This window comes from Notechis scutatus, chromosome 1 (genome assembly GCF_049901735.1).
Source record: "Notechis scutatus isolate UNSWTSFEM ecotype Mainland chromosome 1, rNotScu1.2, whole genome shotgun sequence".
Taxonomy (NCBI): domain Eukaryota; kingdom Metazoa; phylum Chordata; class Lepidosauria; order Squamata; family Elapidae; genus Notechis; species Notechis scutatus.
The window spans coordinates 101,713,655-101,732,165 of NC_142009.1; the positions used below are offsets into that span (position 1 = coordinate 101,713,655).

The 18,511-nt window shown below is 37.3% G+C and overlaps 1 protein-coding gene across 5 annotated transcripts in view; it reads right to left on the minus strand.

Annotated features, from left to right (window-relative positions):
- Window positions 1-1,767: 1,767 nt before the first annotated feature.
- The window catches only part of NT5DC1 (5'-nucleotidase domain containing 1), a 79,950-nt gene continuing 63,206 nt past the window's right edge, over window positions 1,768-18,511 (minus strand). For all 5 annotated transcript variants that reach the window (XM_087972917.1, XM_026666704.2, XM_087972892.1 and 2 more), the window contains exons 9-12: window positions 13,303-13,421; window positions 12,670-12,828; window positions 9,511-9,679; window positions 1,768-3,653 (exon numbers count right to left, since the gene is read on the minus strand). In XM_087972917.1, coding sequence (XP_087829043.1) covers window positions 3,553-3,653; window positions 9,511-9,679; window positions 12,670-12,828; window positions 13,303-13,421 — 548 coding nt within the window. In that variant the 3' untranslated portion in view covers window positions 1,768-3,552. The remainder of the gene's footprint in view (window positions 3,654-9,510; window positions 9,680-12,669; window positions 12,829-13,302; window positions 13,422-18,511) is intronic.

Genomic DNA, 18,511 nt, shown 5'->3' on the forward strand with positions numbered 1-18,511 from the left:
TAGACTTACAACAGTTCATTTAGTGACCAAAGTTACGGCACTGAAAAAACTGACTTATGATCACTTTTCAGTTATAACTTTGTAGCATCCCCATGATCATGTGATCAATTTAGATGCTTGGCAACTGGTTCATACTTATGACCATTTTTCTGTCCCAGTCATGTGATCACCTTTTTCTGTCCCAGTCAATGGGGAAGCCAAATTCACTTAATAACCGAGTTACTAACTTATCAACTTGTGATTCACTTAAGAACTGTGGCGAGGAAGGTCGTAAAGTGGTGCAAAACTCTCTTAACATGTCTCACTTAACAAAAAATTGGGCTCTATAAGTTGAGGACTATCTGTAGAATGTTTTTTCTGTGCAAACCATATTGAAAGCTAGTTTGATTCTAGTTTTTCATTCTGGCTTGAAGAATACATGTAAGTCACATACCAGACCAATAGTAGAGGCAAATTCTGATAGCCACAAATGGAAAAAAAGAGACTTACTACATCGTTTTGCATAAATATAATTTAGACATTTTAATTTTTCCCAGATGAATAATCTTGTCACTGACCACAGTATGCAATCCAATGGGTTTAACGTTTACCTGGTAGGTATGATAGAAGAAACTAGCCCAAGAGACACTATTTTTGTACCAGCTAAACTAGAAAATCAGAATAATTTTACAATAGAAAAGTGCATTGTAAATGATTTGATAGTTCTGATTTTCTGTCCTGGAAAAAAAAAGTATTGTTTGATGTTGTGTTGTCCAGCAATAGCAGAGAAATCTGCCAGAGAACAAAAGGGAATATTTTTAATCATCAACATCAGCATTGTCTTCTACTTTAAGAGATGCTCAACATGTCCATGAAATTTATTTCAAAATATTATGGTAGTGATCTGCCTTTGCCTTCTTCCAGTTTTTAATTCCTAGTACAGCCAATATATAAAAGGCAATAGGTGAATCAGTGTATACATGTGGTAAAATGAAGGATGGTTTGCAAGGATAGAGATATGGAGATACTGTAATGAATAATGTTGAGGTGTATGCAAGGCAAAGTTCGATATCCTTTATCTTTCTTTTGCTCAATTCACTTTTCTCTCTTTTTCATGTTGCTTTGAAAGGGAAGAACAGATTAAATATATGTGCAATCTTGCCTACTTCCCATGAGGTTTCAACCTGTCTTATATTTGGATGTGTACTAGGGTGCTGCCACCTTACCAGAAAAATATTCTAGGAACTGCCTGTTTGTTTTTCCCTTACAAATTCCAATTTTATTTGGGTCTAATGTTTCATTGTTCCAGGAAAATATACTATGAATGTTTGCCGTCAAACTATGTTTTCTGTCTTTCTGGAGGAAAATATATGTATTAAGGGGAACCTCGTTTGATTACATCATCCTAAATAGTTATTTAATTTGGCAGTCTTCAGCTTGCCAGAATGCTTAAATGTAAGATGAGTTGAGTGGAGATAACATGACACAGATTCAAGAGATAAGTGATCTTGTTTTTCAGTATCTTTTCCCCCACCCCCGCAAAATGAATTAAGAGGGAGATGTGGACTGTGTGATGGCAGTTTAACTTTTCATTAATTCCCTCCCTTTCTGGCCACAACAGTCCTTAAAATGGAAGAAAATTTCTTTTAGTATTTTTAGTAATTTCTTTTCGTACCTCCTAAGCACCTGTCAATGTTTAACAATACATCAGTGTCATTAATTATATTTATTGCATTCCACATAGCAGATTCTTCTTTTTCTTCTATAAGTAACGGAATCCAGAACTGCTCAAGAATAAATAACCTTTATTTTCAACTTCTTACATATGAGAACTGCCAAAGCAGATGGAAGGCTTCAGAAATAATGACATTTCACGTTTATACTACCAGATCCTTGAACTGTAATTTATCCTAACAGTTCACGCTTTCTGAGGGAGTAGTCCACATGCAAGAAAAGTTGAATGTAATCCAACATACCGAGATTTGTCTTACTGAGAAAACACGAATGGACATAAACATTGGCTTCCTTATGATATAATCCTAGACTTATTTACTTAGACATGAACGTCAAATTTTTCCCTATATGCTCATAAGATTGTAGTCTCCTATGTTAACTTGTAAGAAAGTAAACTCAATGGGTTTGAAAAGCAATCTTTTCTGAACAGACAAGCACATTCCAGTATCAGAATAATGCAGAAACTAAGTTTTGAATCTTAGAAGATTCAGAATAATTTCACAATCCCAATATTCTCTCTCTCTCTCTCTCTTCTCTCTTCTTTCTTTTTCTACAAATTTGAATTCCAGGCCCTCCTTCTAAATAGTCACAGATTTCCTTTTATAAAAAAGAATGATGATGTAAGAAAGGAAGATACCGTCCTGCAAGTAATCTCACAAAAGGGGATGTAAGCTTTTTCAATACCAGTGGTGAAGGTACTCTATAGATTAGGTAAATGTGTAGCAGCGAAACAGTGTTCAGCATTCAGTGTTCTGCCTAAATATAATCTTTTATGCTTTCCCTGAACAGGAAACATGCTAATATATTTCTCAGAACAGACTTTCTTAATTTGACAGGTTTGGATTCCAATTCAGATTATTAAAAATATATTTCACGCTACAAAATTTAATCAGACTTTGAAATGAAAGGCTAATTATTATCCTTCCTAGTTGTGGAGGAATTCAGCCCTTTCTGCATAATCCTCAAAATCCTCAGTCTATCAGACCTATTCACACATATATACCACATTTTTCAGTATGAAGAAACGCCCCAGGACCGAGTATGTACAAAGCTTTCTTCGAATATTGCTCACAGTTAACAGCACATGCTCCCCTTGTGTTATTACAGATACAAAGTGGCCATGTAATGCATGAAGTGGCAAAGGTACCCAGGATATGAATGTAAGTCTGCAGCAAATTTTTGGAAATCAGGATTAAAAAAAAAACATTTTAGACCAGGGGTTCCCAACCAGGGGTGCGAGATGATATTCTAGAGCAGGGGTGGGCAAACTACGGCCCGCGGGCCACATCCGGCCCGTTAGTCTTTTTAATCCAGCCCGCCAAAGATTGGTACAGAATTAAGGTTTGATGTGAATGATTGAATGATTGCATTCATTTGATTTTGACTTGTAATGACAGACATTTTGACACCAGGTGGCGGCCTGTCTGTCAAATTTTAAAAGTCAATGAGGCCCCCGAGCCAAAAAGTTTGCCCACCCCTGTTCTAGAGGGTGCGAAAACTTGGGTTTAGAAGTTTCAAAATTATAGTATATTTGCATAATTACATGCATATAATTATTTACTTTTGTAAGGGGTGTGAGAATATATCAGAAGCATTCTAGGGGTGCAGGGTATAGAAAAGGTTGGGAACCCCTGTTTTAGACAGTAGATTGATGTATCACAAACAATAGGAAAATAGGAAGCTTCTTTTTCTTCAGCCTGGTTAGGTCCTTTCCAAAATGTCTTTTGAATTGATATGGTATTTAATTTACATGATTCTCAGTAGCTTCTAACATTTCTGCTTAAGCATGATGAAAATTCAGATTTGCTTTTCTTGAAAGATGTTTTATTTGGTTGCCATTCACTCAAAACCTGATAAAGACTTTGGAGGTTTGGGGTAGAAACCAGTAGTTATTGAGCTATTTGAAGAAAATCTAGAAAATTGATAATCCAGTGGTAAATCTGAAAGAAACACATATGATTAGGAATTATACTTGTATCACATCTAAATAATCCCAGGAGCTCCAAAGAAAAAGACATTTGTTTCTTAAGCTTTTTAATTTGTTTGCTTAATATTGCAACAATTTAATCACACCCCAAGCTTACATGTTTTGTGTTTAGAGCATGGGTGTCAAACTCGCGGCATCACGTTGCTGTCACGTGACGTTTCACGCTCCCTTTGCGGAACTGGAGTTGGCATGGTCTGCACATGGTCTGCATCCGACCCATGGGCTGCCAGTTTGACACCCCTGGTTTAGAGTTTTCATGTCTGAGCATATAAAAATGAATGTTTTGCTTTTCCTGTGCGAATATCATTGTTTAAAATAAACCAAAAGGTGATTCTAGATAATTTGAAATAGGTATTTTTAGTAACAAATTAAACATATTGTATCACTTATACAGGCAAGGATGAACCATGACAATAAATAATATAGCTAATAATAATATTGCTAGCATATCCAAGAAAACTAAGTTTAGATTGTATATAATACTTTGCATTAATTATTTAATCCTAATTTTAAAAGACCAATATTATGTTTCTCATAATCATATTATATCTACAACCTTGGACATTCTTTTCTTACAATAAAAAAATACATCATTAATCTGAGGTGTCCATGGTTGTTGTTACTCTAATGGCTACATAGCTATTGTCTGGAAAAAAGAGTAATATCAGCAAAAACATATTTCTTCTAATATTTTCAGGAAACCTGAATTCCAAAGGCAAAACAGAGAGCCAGTTTGGTCTAGTGCAGTGGTCTGAAACCTGTGGCTCTGGAGCCACATGTGGCTCTTTCGGCCCTCTGCTGCAGCTCCCTGTTGGCTGATCCCACCACTGGCTGGCCCTGCCCCTCCCCTCCTTGTCACTCCTCACCTGGCCTGAGAAGGTAAGGGTGATGGCAGGGGATGGAGACTCGCTCCATATTCCAGAGCAGGAGGTGACTGGGTGGAAGTGAATGATGTTGAGTTGGCCACGCCCACCCAGTCACACTGGTTGTCAAATTATTGGCTCCCAAGGTTTTCTTTTCTGTGGAAAACGGGTCCAAATGGCTCTTTGAGTGTTTAAGATTGCAGACCCCTGGTCTAATGGATAAGGCAGCAGGCTAGAAACCAACGACTGTCAGTTCAAGTCCCATCTTAGACATGAAAGCCAGTTGGGTGACTTTGGGTCAGTCACTCTTTCTCAGCCCAACTCACTTTACATGGTTGTTGTTTTGGGGAAAATAGGAGGAGGCAGATGTGTTGGATGTTTTCTGCCTTGAGTTATTTGTAAAATTAATAAAGGTGGGATACAAATGCATACTGTAAATGTAAAATTAGGATGAAGCCACATAATCTACTTTTTTCAGAGCTTAAATAAATGTTTTTTTTTTTTTTTCTGCAGGTATGTTCTGGCTTTTTACAAAAGCACTCACTGACTGGCAGATGAAGATGAAACAACCACAGGAGTAATCTGAGTTAGTCCAGGAGAAATAATATTTAGGCATCCAACAGACTTATAATGTAGAATGGTAAAGGTGTGCTTTGGTTCCCCTTTAAAAATATACAAAATTCAAAGAAGGCTTAGGGTTGCCAAGTGGCAATAAACAATAAAGGAGAATATTTGTAGCTCAGGGTTGAAATGAGTCTCTCTGAACTTGGTTGTTTTCTTGCAGACATTTCAATACCCAAACTAGGTAACATCATCAATGCTCTAATTAAGGATGTCAAACTCGTGGCCCGTGGGCTGGATGCGCCATGCCCACTCCTGGATTTAGCGAAGGGGAAGAAAGTTGTGATACATCATGTGTGACGCCACAAGTTTGACGCCCCTGCTCTGATATGACCCTCATGACAATAAACAAAATAAGAATTATAGATCAGTTGTACCAAGAACTTCAGAAAACTGCATAGAAACAGGTTAATGGGGAATTTGACAACAGAGGATTGTCTCCTTTTATATATCAACTTGTTACAGAATGATGCTGAATTTTTTTGCATGCAATTTTTTTTGCTCAGTAAACATTAGTGTGTCTTAATAGACCATACACAATTCTTTTGGAAGCTTTTTTGTCTCACATCTTCTGTGTCTCCCCCCACCCTTCTATTTTGTTGATAAGGAAGTTCTGCCCAACTTCATCACTGCCTCATAAGATTGAACAAGAAATGCTTTATTTTTGAGTACTTCCTTATTTTCAGAATTTTGTTATGATTGAAAGATATCTGATCCGGTATTCAGAAGATCCAAAAGAGGCTCCCCGCTGTAAAAATTCCAAGTCCTTTTTGATCTCCCCCCCTAATCATAATGCATGCCTGAACACACCAGGTGTTTTAACAATTTGAACACCACCATTCAAGATCATGCAGAATACTGAAACAGGGTCAGGCTTCACAAAAGCTTGGCTGTTAACTATGATTTTTCTAGAGATTTAATTACTTTAGGAACTGGCTTATTCTATGGAATGCTCACCAGTATTACTCAGCAAGTTTAACATTTTTATCGTGGAGAAGTATGAAGAAAATAAAACTTGTCCATAGCATTGTACGGAAAGAAAATTCCTTAGATAGCTCTGTGCTTCTGGACTTAAATGTAAGTCCAGAAGCACAGAGCTATCTAAGGCCTTTTCCTTCTGCTCTGCCAAATCAATAAAGAAGCCATTCTTTAGATCAGGGATGCCCAACTCCCAGTCTGTGGCCTATTGCCGGGACTTAGTCTATTCCAAACTGGGCCACGGAAGCAGTGGGTGAGTGAAACTGCATTTGTGAAAGTGGCACATGCACAAAACTATCCCTCTCCCCTCCGGCCGGCCTGCTGAGCTGGAAAGGTTGCCTTCAGGGATCACCTGACATAATGGTACTCTATGTGGGAATGCTAATTCCTGTGTTCATCAGTCTAATTTCTTATCAATAAAGCTAAATTGGTAACATTGCATGTGTACTTTTTGTACTGTGCAGCTGATGTACACCAGATGTTCCAGATTACTTACCTTCCCAGACAGCCATGGCTATCAAAGAAGCTTGTCGGGGATTATGAGAACTGTAGTGCATTGAGGGCATTCCCCACTTTTTTTTAATCAGACTGCGCCTTCCTGTATTTGCTAAACTTATTTTATTGAAAACCTCTGTGAGTCATGGCTCTCGGAGCAGTTTATGAATTAAACATTAAGTATAACAATCAAACTGCGTATTGTGAACCTGTTTTTACAAGATTGCTTGGCCAGCCTTTCTTTTGAGTCAAGCACAGACATTTCTAGTATATATCCTCGCAGGCTGATTTCCCCAACCTACATCTATCTGTAGGAGGAAAAATTATATGCCTTGGGTCATATACAAAGTGAGATTAACTTTTCTACTAGAAGGAAAAATGGTTTGTCTTTTTAAAATAAAGGGACTGAGGTTGAGAACTGAGGCTGAGAAGAGAAAATGGGACGCCTTTTGTCAACCTAGCAGCCTCACTTATTAAATGATCTATAAACCTTAGGAATCTAGAAGGGATTATGGAAGTACTGAGATAGAGGGAAGTCTGTTTTGGTTAAAAACAACTTTTTTGAAAGGATAAGTCAAAAAGTGTGGTTAGAAATATTGTGTGCAACATTACTTTTAATTTGTGTGCAGTAAATAAATGCTACTTGGAACCGCTTTACAGTACAGTTCTCATAATTTAGGGGCAAGCATTAACTTGTGTCTGGCCAGAAATTTATACTACCTTTTATGTTCTATATGGAAGATCCTTCTAAGTCTGGACATGTAATTGGAATAACTCTTTATGTCTTTGATACTGTATGTTTTACATGTGACATAAATGAAAAGGAATACTTGCATTTTATCTTTTTAACAATAAACAACATTTATATTTTGAAAATAGATCTTACTTCCAAGGGAGGTGGGTGATTTCTCTAATCATTCACCTCAATGATACAAGACACAGAAAATAAATCAATAGAAATTATTTCATTTCTTTGGTCATTTTTCTTTCTATTTGCTGGTAAACTTGTAACATATTGGAAGCCTTTCTCCCCCATACACTTACACCCATACACAACAGACACACACACACACACACTCCACACTCTTTTATGGAAGGATGTCAGGTACTCAAGATTGTTTGAAGCTACTTTTCTTCAACAATTTTCCCTAACTGGGAAAAATTGGATATTGGCTAAACATTATGCTGAATGATAAGGTCCATTGGACTCTTGAAGATGGAAGCATACTCCTTCCTTCCTCCCCTCCCTCCCACCTTCAATGAAGAACCACATAAGAATTTTTAAAGCAAAGACTGCAAGAGTCTTTGCATTCATAATATATTAGCTCTAAAACATATCACTCTGTCTAAAGGCCTGTTGGAAAAGCCAGGTTTTAATAGCTTTCTAAAACCCAGAAACTTTGAGATCATACTAATCTTACCTACTAGTTCAGGGGAAAAGAAAGCAGTGACTGAAAAAAACTGCCTTTTAAAATTTGTGCAGATGAAATTTTATGAGGACTTAAAAAGTCTACCTGATCTTATTGGACAAGCCCCCAACCCCACCACTGGGATTAGTTCAGCATGATCACAACCAGACTTTTACAGGTAGTCCTTGATTTTATGACTCCAACAGAACTCAGACTTATAAGTTATTATAGTCATAAGTTAAGGCAATATGTGACTGGGTTTGATTTTATAACTGTTTTTATAATATTGTGAAGTGAGTCACTATGGTTGTTAACAAATCACATGGTTATCAAGCTGTCCATGTGGTCGTTAAACAAATCCAATATATCCAATGGAATTTTTTGTGTATGTTTTTCTGCTGGAAAATGGCAAAATCATTGCAATTTGCAGTCACTTGCTGCAACCAGTCTTAAAATATGAGCTTATTGCCAAAACTCAAAATGTGATCACATGCATGCAGAAGTCATAACTTTGAAAACGGAATATAAGTAGCTTTTTTGAAATCTTGTCTTCACTTCCAACAGTCCTCAAGCGACTGTTGGAAGGTTATAAGTCAAGGAGTAGCTGCGCACCAACAATATTTTCACAACTATTACAGCCATTGGACTTACAATGGCAGCTGCCTGTATCTCCAAAGGTTGTTTCAGCCACTGCTCTCTTGTTGTTGCATTATTCTCATTCACTACTGGGGATAGGTTGGCCCTCCTTTGGGTGGGCTCTTGTTATTCTAACATTGAACTATTATCAATTAATAAATTAGTTATTATTATTATTATTATTATTATTATTATTATTATTATTATTATATTCATTAAACATGAAACTTAGTCAACTGAACATTTAAAAATGTACCAATTATTATTATTATTATTATTATAATTATTATTATATTATCAACAACTGCTAAAATGGAAAGGAGCAATACATGTAGAGAAAATATATGCGAAAGATTTTAGTCCATATCCATTCCTTCTTCTTGTCAATACATGGTTTATGATTATGAAATAAAACTTAATTATTGGAGATGGAGATTGTCAATGCTATATCACTTGATGTTTTATATAACAAAGCATTACTTTTAGGGGAAAAAAGGTTAAATATTTTGTTTATGGGTCTGCGATTGGAATCGTTTTTGTGAAGAGTGAATCAATATGCTTTAATAAAGATACAAATGATTTCTCTTCACTGGTTTCTTTTCCCTGTCTCAAACTCATACCATGCTTTAATAGAACAATGAAAACCTATGAATATTTATTCAAATGTAAGCTTGGAGCAGCCAATCAATAAAAGATTCTGAGGACAATATTAGAATTCCAATCATCAATATTAATCTGATGCTAATATGAATTTGACTTATTAATGGTTTCAAAATTTCAGGGATTGGCTTAGGATCATTATTCTTACCTGCTATGGCTTCAATACTTGGGATTGTAATTGTGCTATAAGTATGAACAGATTTGCAAGACCACGTATTTACTAAGATTTCCTCTTCATTTTCTTTTCCTGAAATAGTATCCACAAAGAAAGAACCCCACTGTTTAGAAATGGAATGGAGTGCTTTGGGTTGACGTCCCTGGAATATAAACAAACACTAAGGTAAACATAAAATCCATATGTGCTCTTATAATTTCATATGGTTTCTATGTAAACAGCATCTCTCTAATATTCAAGGCACCGGGCACACAAAAAGAAGCTTGGTGAATGCTCAGGAAAGTCCCAATAACAAAGTCAGTCAAGAAACTCTGTAGCCTCCCCCAGGCATAAGAAAATATCACATTTCCAAATTCAATCACTTCCAGTCAATTAAAGAAATTCTGCTTGTAACAATTTTTTCTTATATGACCTGTATATATTAGGGATTTCACTGTGACAATAAAAGAGTAAAATGTATTAATTTATTTATTTTGCCTATACAGCCAGCAGCTCTTTTTTAGGCAAACTGTTCCCTGCTAGGGAGGAAGGGACCGTAAGAACATCTAGAGGGCTGTTGCAAAATAAATAAATAAATAAAAATAATTCTAGGCATCTGTCAAATCAACTCAGATCTGTTCAGAGTTGGATTTGAGGTAGATCTGGGTTGAAGAGCTGAGGCATGGTCTTGTTTAGTTACCTGGGAAGAATTTCATCTGGTAACTCCTAAAGTAACGGACAAGATCCTTGTTAATCTGGCCACTAAAGGCCTTCTAGAAGCATGGTTGAATCCATGCAGTGGATGGAATGGTTCTACCTATTGGGAAGGAGGTGGTGTACCCCGTCCCTTAAAGACCATTGTTGGACATAAAATTTTTGGCCACTTTTGTTTTGTCTATATCTTTCCCATTTTCTAGGGAGAAGGTGGCTGAGTTGCAAATTCAGAGGGATTTGTAGAAAATAAGTTAGCTGAATCTTTTTCAGCTGGGTTTCAGACAGACTGTACTGGTCCAAGGTCTCTAGTAGAGGTAGGACAGGGATCGTGCAATCATCCTGAATCTTGCCTGCTCTATTTTAATTTTTTATATTGAGTTTTAATGTTTTTAATATTTTATTTGTGCACTATCTAGTGAGGGAGATGAGTTGTTTCTAAATTTAATAAACATACAGACAAGCAAACGAATCTCCTTGATCGCTCAGTGGCCTTTGATACCATCAATCAGGCTATCCCTTTGGACTGACTATAACACGGGCATGGTGTTCTGGTGGTTCTCCTCTTTTTTCCAGTTCCAGCTGTCAATCCTGTGTCAATGTTAATAACAGGAGAGAAATGGAGTTCAAACCTCTTGACCTGCCAAAGGGCTGGTACTCTTGCTTCTTCTTCTTTTGACATGTTTTTTCTGTTGCCTGCCTGCCCTCTGAGCTTATTCTCTGAAGAGAAATGAAAAGTCTTTGGGCATGAGGACACTCAACAGAATGATGAAAGCTCTCCACTTGTGTGCACAGGAGCTTCCATATAATAGTTAATGATTTATCGCATGTTATTTTCCAATTTAGCTAGCTCAAAACCAAAACACTGGAACAAAATCTATTTTAAGTCAATGTTAAAATGAATTTAATAATGCAATTATGAACTATAGAACCACACACGACAGATTAAGTTCTATAGCTCAAGGTGATTTAGTTTATCGGTGATCATAGCTTCAAGTCACCCTTCATTTCATCCTTGCAACAATAATTTTGTGGGATAAATTGGGGTCAGAGAGTGACTGGGTGAAAATCATCTATCTTTGACTGAGGGGAGACTTACAATTAATCTGCATCATGTACTACTACCAATACTGCTGACAGAAACGTAAATTAATGTGAAGAACTGGCTCTTGTGAAACAAATGGCTTTTTACAGTTAAGAATGGAAAAGTGTTCTTCTCTGATTCCTGTACAATTAAACCCAGGGAGATTGAGATAATTTTTAAAGTAAACTTTGTATAGAAGTCAACAGAAAATGGCTTTGAACCATCCAGGGCATTCTTCCTGAAACACATAAAGCATACTTATTATCCTGTGCTACAAGTGTTTATTTTAATAAGAATAAGGGTATGTTTCTTTTCTTTCCTAGTTTTGCAAAACACAGGAAGGAAGCTGCAGCTGAACATAGTTCATTTATCTTCCTACTTTGATGTACGTCTTCAGAAAAAAAAAAGGAAAAAATACATTTATAATGACATGAAAGGTAAATAATACAAGAGAATTGTTAAGCAAAATTCTAATTATTTTAGGGCATATAATGCTTTTTGACTTTTATTTATTTATTCTATGACTTGAAGTGAAGTAGACAATTATCCTTTATTTGCTGAGGAGGCAGCAAGTGAATCTGGCTTCTCCATTGACTTTGCTTGTTAGAAGATCATAAAAGATAATCGCATGACCTGTAACTGGTTAAAGGAAGAAAGGAAGGAAGAAAGGAAGGAAGGAAGGGAAGGAAGGAAAGGAATATTTCTAATCCCCCCTGACAATGTCCCACAAGGAAATTCAATGGGAAAACTGGCAGGAAGTCAGAAGTCACTCCTATTCTTACTGTTTTTTTGCCAAGCCATGATCATTTTGTTTCTCTTTTTAGTTAAGGAAATATGTCTGAAACATAACCCAATGGAAACATTTTAATCATTGAAACTCTGTTTTTAATGCACAAAAATAATGGTTAGATCTGTATACGAAGCCATTCAGGGAAGGCTACCACATATCTGTGGCCTTTTAAACATTTGCTGAATTAAAACTGCCAGCATCCTGATCATCCATTGTAAGTCCTACTGCTGAAAGCTTTTGAGAATTAAGACTTCAAGAAGTTTCCCTGCCTTCTAATATCTGGTAATGCTTATATCATTACTACAATAAAAATGATAGGCTCTATAACCATCATCAATATGAGCCAGTTGTCAACAATCTGAATTTTGATCACATGACCATGGAAATTCTGCAACCAGTCGTAAGTGTGAAAAACAGTCATAAGTCACTTTTTTCAGTGACATTATAACTTTGGACAGTCACTAAACAAATTGTTGTAAGTTAAGGACTACCTGTAGTGATTTTCCAAATGCTATGTCAACCTCTCCCATAATGGAGGAGGAGCTGAGTTGTACCAGATTATCCTTACCTCATACTTTCCCTTCTTCTCTAAGGGTTCGGACCTTGACTCTGTAAGTACCAAAGCACCATCTCCTCCAAGCTCTTCTAAAACAAGGACAGTCTCCCAGTTACAATAGTGATGAGCTGAGAAGATATCTGAGTGCATGCTATCACCAAAGTAAACGACCTGGAAATAAGGAAACATAGCAATTTCATCTAATAAATAAATAGCTGCATTTGAACATCCAGCGCATTATGAGACTTTGCTGATCATCTGCAATTCGCTTAGGATCTACCAGTGAATCCCAAATTAATTAATATTACCCCTGACTTAAAATATGTTAATAATGATAATTAAGCTTGCAATGTAATGGACACAGACTTGAGAATAAAGTACATTAAAACACATTTGGAATTTCTTTGAAAGGTAATCATGCATTAAATTAAGCTACACACATCTTGTATTCAGTATTAAAAATTAATATGAAGCTTGCTTGTATTTCCTGTTAGCTGATGATGTTTATATTATTGTTATTACAATGGCTTACTTCTAGATCTCTAAAAAATTGGTTTCTAAGAAGTTGAATTTGTGTTGATGTTGAGAATGCCTTCTTATGAGGAGGCTCTGCTATCATGCCTTCACTTTTGTTTTTTAAAGTACCTTTGGTTCTACTTTGCCAGTCATCTTCTTCAGCAACTCACACAAATGGGTTGAGTTACCTTGGGAATACCAGCCAGGTTTGTCCAGGGTTGGGAGAGCTTCTTGTTCTTCATCATTCTCTGAAGTAATAAAGGAAATTTATCTATTTTACTGAAAATGCAAGAAACAAAGCACCCCTCTGAAATAACTAAAGACACACTAAACAAAATTAATTTTGAGAATATACCAGATGGGGGAAAGAGAAGTGAGGAAAGATAAGAAAAAAAAAGCACTGATTTCCGACTCTCTGTTACAGTAAAATAAGACATTAACATTAACTGCTTTTCTATTTACTTTGTATTTTATAATACTTTATAACTTAATAAAAATGTTAAAGAAAAAAAAGAGTGATACCTGATATGATACCTGCAACATATCCCACAAATTATAGTTCGCATCACTGTTTTTCATCTTCTGGTGGAGTCACCAATAACATTTACAACCTCCTTTAAAGGAAGATGTCTTAAAATTATATAAGAAATTATTTTTGTGTCCTGGAAATTGAATATATAAAGATCTGAACTGGGGCTGGGATAATTTAATAAAAAAACAAAATGGAGGTTTATATCTGTATCAATATAATTTAAAGCAATGTTAGAAATTAATGTCACAGAACCATTATGTAGAGAAATAAATTAGATATGGGGCAGATGGTAAAGGCACAGGCAGTTAAGAAGGATAAAAAGACAGATATCGAGTTAAAGAGAAAGACACAGATTTTTAAACAGGTCTAGTTTAAACAGGTTTGACATTCTATCAGAATAAATCACTTATTTATCACTGCAATTTTAAAACAATTCTTTGCAGGTCTTGTGCCAAAAATAGTTTAAAATGCACATTTTTGATACAAATGCTTCACTTCACATTCATTATTTGCATCTCACATAGCCCAAATGCATCTTACAGTCATGAAATGGATATGCAGTCTAGAATCCCAAGAATGAAGCTGCTAATATGCAGAGTATGTTGGCTGGTTTTACTGGAATAAAACTCAAATCAATCAAAATTTTAAAACTTTTTATAACATGAAAAATGAGTAGTTCCACACAAAACAGTTGTTTTTAGGAGTTCTGTATAAAATGGTTAAAAGGAAGGAGAAGCCCTAAAAAACAACACATCTCGTTCTTAATATAAGCAGAAAACTGCGTTCACTTCATTCTTTTTCTTTTTATAAGCAGCCACTGGCAATATAGACAAAGGCGCATTATTCTTATTATTTCCTCATTTATTTCGCGTGTTGATTCAGGAACATCAATCAGATCTTTTTTCTACCCTGTTTCCCCAAAAATATGACCTATCCTGAAAGTAAGCCCTAGCTTAATTTTTTACATGTGCACCCAATATAAGCCCTACCCCCAAAATAAGCCCTAATTAAGATCCTGCCCACTCCATAGTGCACAGGTAAAAATTAAGCTACAGTGGAGCTGTCCTACTACTTTCCTTTGGACATTTATAGCCAGGCCTCGCACACCCTGACACCTGCCTTGCCGGCCCATTTCTTTTGCAGCCAGCAAGGCTGGCAAGGCTTTCCTGAAGGTCTCTGTAACTGATAACAAAGCTCCGGATCAATCCGGAGCTCTGTTATTGACTGCAGATGCCTTCAGGAAAGCCTTGCTGGCTGCAAAAGAAGAAATTCCTGAAGTCTCTGGCAGCAAAAAGGAGGGCAGGGGTGAGTGAGGTTAGTCAGTGGATGACATCCCCGGAAAATAAGACCTGGTGCTTTTTTTACGGCAAAAAAAAAAGATGGAGTTATTTTCGGGGAAACATGGTATTAGTACAGTTAATATCATTGTTTTGCAAACAGAGCTATTTAAACTAGTTTGTTGTGGAAACATTAAAATATTGAAAGAAGAAAAATAACTTTTAGGGGTAATCCTAAAAGGGGAAATCACCAAGTACTCCAAAGGACAGCACACAGCTACAGGGCACTCCAAGGTTCAAGAGAGAGTATTCTCTTTCACAAAGGAGCAACAATTCAAAGTTGCCCAGCAATTATCTCTGTGGTTGTAGCTCTGGGGATATGAGAGTTGAGAAGAGAACTGATGCGGGAAGACATGGAAGGATATCACGGAAGGATTTGAATCTGTATAAACCAAAGTTCTTGCAGTACCTCAGTATAAAGAAAATTTAAGAGTCCTGCACTGATCTCATGATCCTGCTTATTGCTAAAGAAAACTGTTGTTTAAAAATGATAGGAAGACATAATTTATTTATATTTCCGAACTACAGCAAGACATAGCTATGATCTTGGAGTATGTATGCATTTATGTGTAGGTAAATAATATGAAGGTCAGATAAATCTGTATGAAAAAGCATATGAGATCTTGTCTGACACACAATTGTTATAGCAAGAAGTGAAACAATCATTGGAACATTAGGGAGTCAGTCCTTAAAAGTATACTCCACTGAGTTCAGTGGCATTCATTAAATCATGTCCAACAGTAGACTATCTAGGTCCCCGTTAATAACCTCTATTGAGGGAAAATCCATTACTGTGTTGGGCATTCTTCCACAGCTTAACAACTCCTACCACCAGAACACGCCTCCTAATATTCTGCTTCAACTTTTAATGTCAATCCACTGATCAGTTTCAGCAGTTATCAGATCTGCCCTCATTAGTGCATGATAGAACTTTAATTGCTTGTAGACTATTACATGCATCTCCCCTTAGCCTTCTCTTTTGCAGAATAACAGAATTGCAAGGGACCTTGGAGGTCTTCTAATTTAACCCCCGGCTCAAGCAGGAAACCCTATAACATTTCAGATAAATGGTAGTTCAATCTCTTCTTAAAAGCCTCCAATGTTGGGGCACCTACAACTTCTAGAGGCAAGTTGTTCCACTGATTAATTGTTCTCATTATCAGGAAATTTCTCCTTAGTTCTAATTTGGTTCTCTTATCGATTAGTTGCAATCTAACCATACCAGCTTCTTTAACTGTGACACACAGAGCTTGGATTCAGACTCCTTATCTTCCTTATATCTGTCATGACCCCGTTGGAGCCTGGGTCCAAGGAGGAGGAGATGGAGCTAGGGCCAATGGAGGAATGACAGGAGGAGCAGGACGAAGCAGTCCCAGGTCCTTTGGGCCTGGGAAGGGTCGCCAGTGAAGAAGAGAGGGCACAGGATGACCAAGCAAGGGAGGGGGAGGAGAGGGCAGGCAGCGGAGCAGAGGAGCTCCAGCAATGAGCAATTACCTCCGCCCGATTCCCCGAGCACGGAGAATGGAGGAGGCGGGAACAGCGCAGGGTGACCCGATGACTCGGGTGCCCTGCTCCTCTTCACAAGGTTCACCTAGGGAATGAGATTTAAAGAGACACTGTTGGGAGGGGCACTTGTCAGGAACAAGCATTGCCTTTTTCCAGTCTCACATGTTGTTACCGATGTCTGGATACTTTGCTTGCCTTGCCCTGTTTGCCTTGCTTGCCTGGCCTGGCCTGGCTACGTACGAGTGCACAGTGACGCAATTCTGCTCCGGGTTGTGTTGCAGTCCCAGTGAACTCTTCCTGTGATGAGGACTCCTTGGAACCAATTCCATGAATTGTGGCTGCTCTCAGAACTGTGCTGCTCCCCTGGACTAATACCAGGAGGTGCATGTTTAGAGCTTGGCTTCTGGACTTGCAGTGAATGATGGGACTTTTGGGGGAAAGTTGGAGCAATAAAGGGGAGTTAAGCCTTCATGCTTCCATGCCCTGCCCCGGGTCATCACAGTATCTGTCTTCTGAACCCACTTCACATCCCTTTTAAAGAATAGGATCTAGAACTGATGGCCGAACTCCACGTCTATTTCAATCAGTGCAGAGTTCAATCAAACTGTTACTTCACCTCCTCCAAATGCATTGCTTCTGTTAATGCAACACCATTTTTTATGTCAGAAGAAACAGCAACTTTATTCTCAGGACAAAAAATTTTCAAAGATGATGGGGCAATCTAATTTTCTCAGGTTGTGAACCAAAATATTAGATTTTCTACTCACAATATCATTATGATTTGCACTCCCATCTTGCCCATAGTTACTTTATAAAATAAGCTAGATAAATTAAATATGATCTTGTAATGTACAGGTTTGAATGTGGGGGACAATGTCAACTTGGGTCTCTAAAATTATATAAAACTGTAAAATTATATTTGTATATAGTTGAAGAAAATGTGGCTACTCTAGAAAATGGAAATAAGTAGTTGGCTATAGAAAGAAAGAAGCTGACTTCTAATGCGCACAAAACTAATGATCAGAATCATGTAATCCATGGGTCCCCAACTCCCAGGCTGCAGCCCACTACGTGGATAGCCATGTGTGCATGCATGTTATCCCACTGCTTGCATGGCCCAGTTCCCCTCTCCCCACCTCTGCCTAGCTACAAAGGTTGCAGATCGCTGCTGTAATTGAATACAAGAGAATACATGTGGCTTTGGGTTGAACTGAGTTCTTAGTGAGCTCTGAGATGTTTTATTGCTGAGGTTTTATCATCAGTGCCAGTGAATGGGGGTCAGGGTTTGCTAATACAGTAGTGTGCCCTGCCAATGTTGGGTTATGTGTGTTATTTTGTCTGGTAGTTTCTGGATTAGTTATTGTTTTCTGCTTGTTTGTCTGGGGATAATCCCTACTTATCCGAATGCTAGGGAGGATGTGTTATGAAGTTTTTTTTGTCTCCGTCTTAGTGGTTTTTTTTTGTCTCTTTTGAATGTTGTGTTTATGTCTGTGTGTCTACTGAGGGCTAATTTGTTCAAATGCCAACCCTCCTGGATTCCCTAGCGATTTTTTGGATTTAGTTTGGTATAGAATGCTCACAGTTTCTGAGCTGAGACTATGGTCAAGTTTGTCTCTGTGTTATGAGATTAAGGAATCTTCACTCTGTCAATGCACTCTGCAGTCTTCTGCCTGACTATCCTAGATAATACTGTTACAACCCTTACATTGTCTATTGTACATGACTCCTGATTTTTTCTTCTATTGACTATTGCCCTGGCCCTGGTAGGGTAAGCTACTGTATATAACAGGAAACAAACCTAGCATTGATGATGGTACCTAGTCAGACAACGAACTATTTACAAGCAAATAACTAAGCTTAGACAGCTTAAGAACTCCACTAATGGATTATAATTTGATTATAAGCAACTTTTGATACTGTAGCTTTCTCAAGTGAGGTCCTTTGTGTCCTTAATGGAACATTT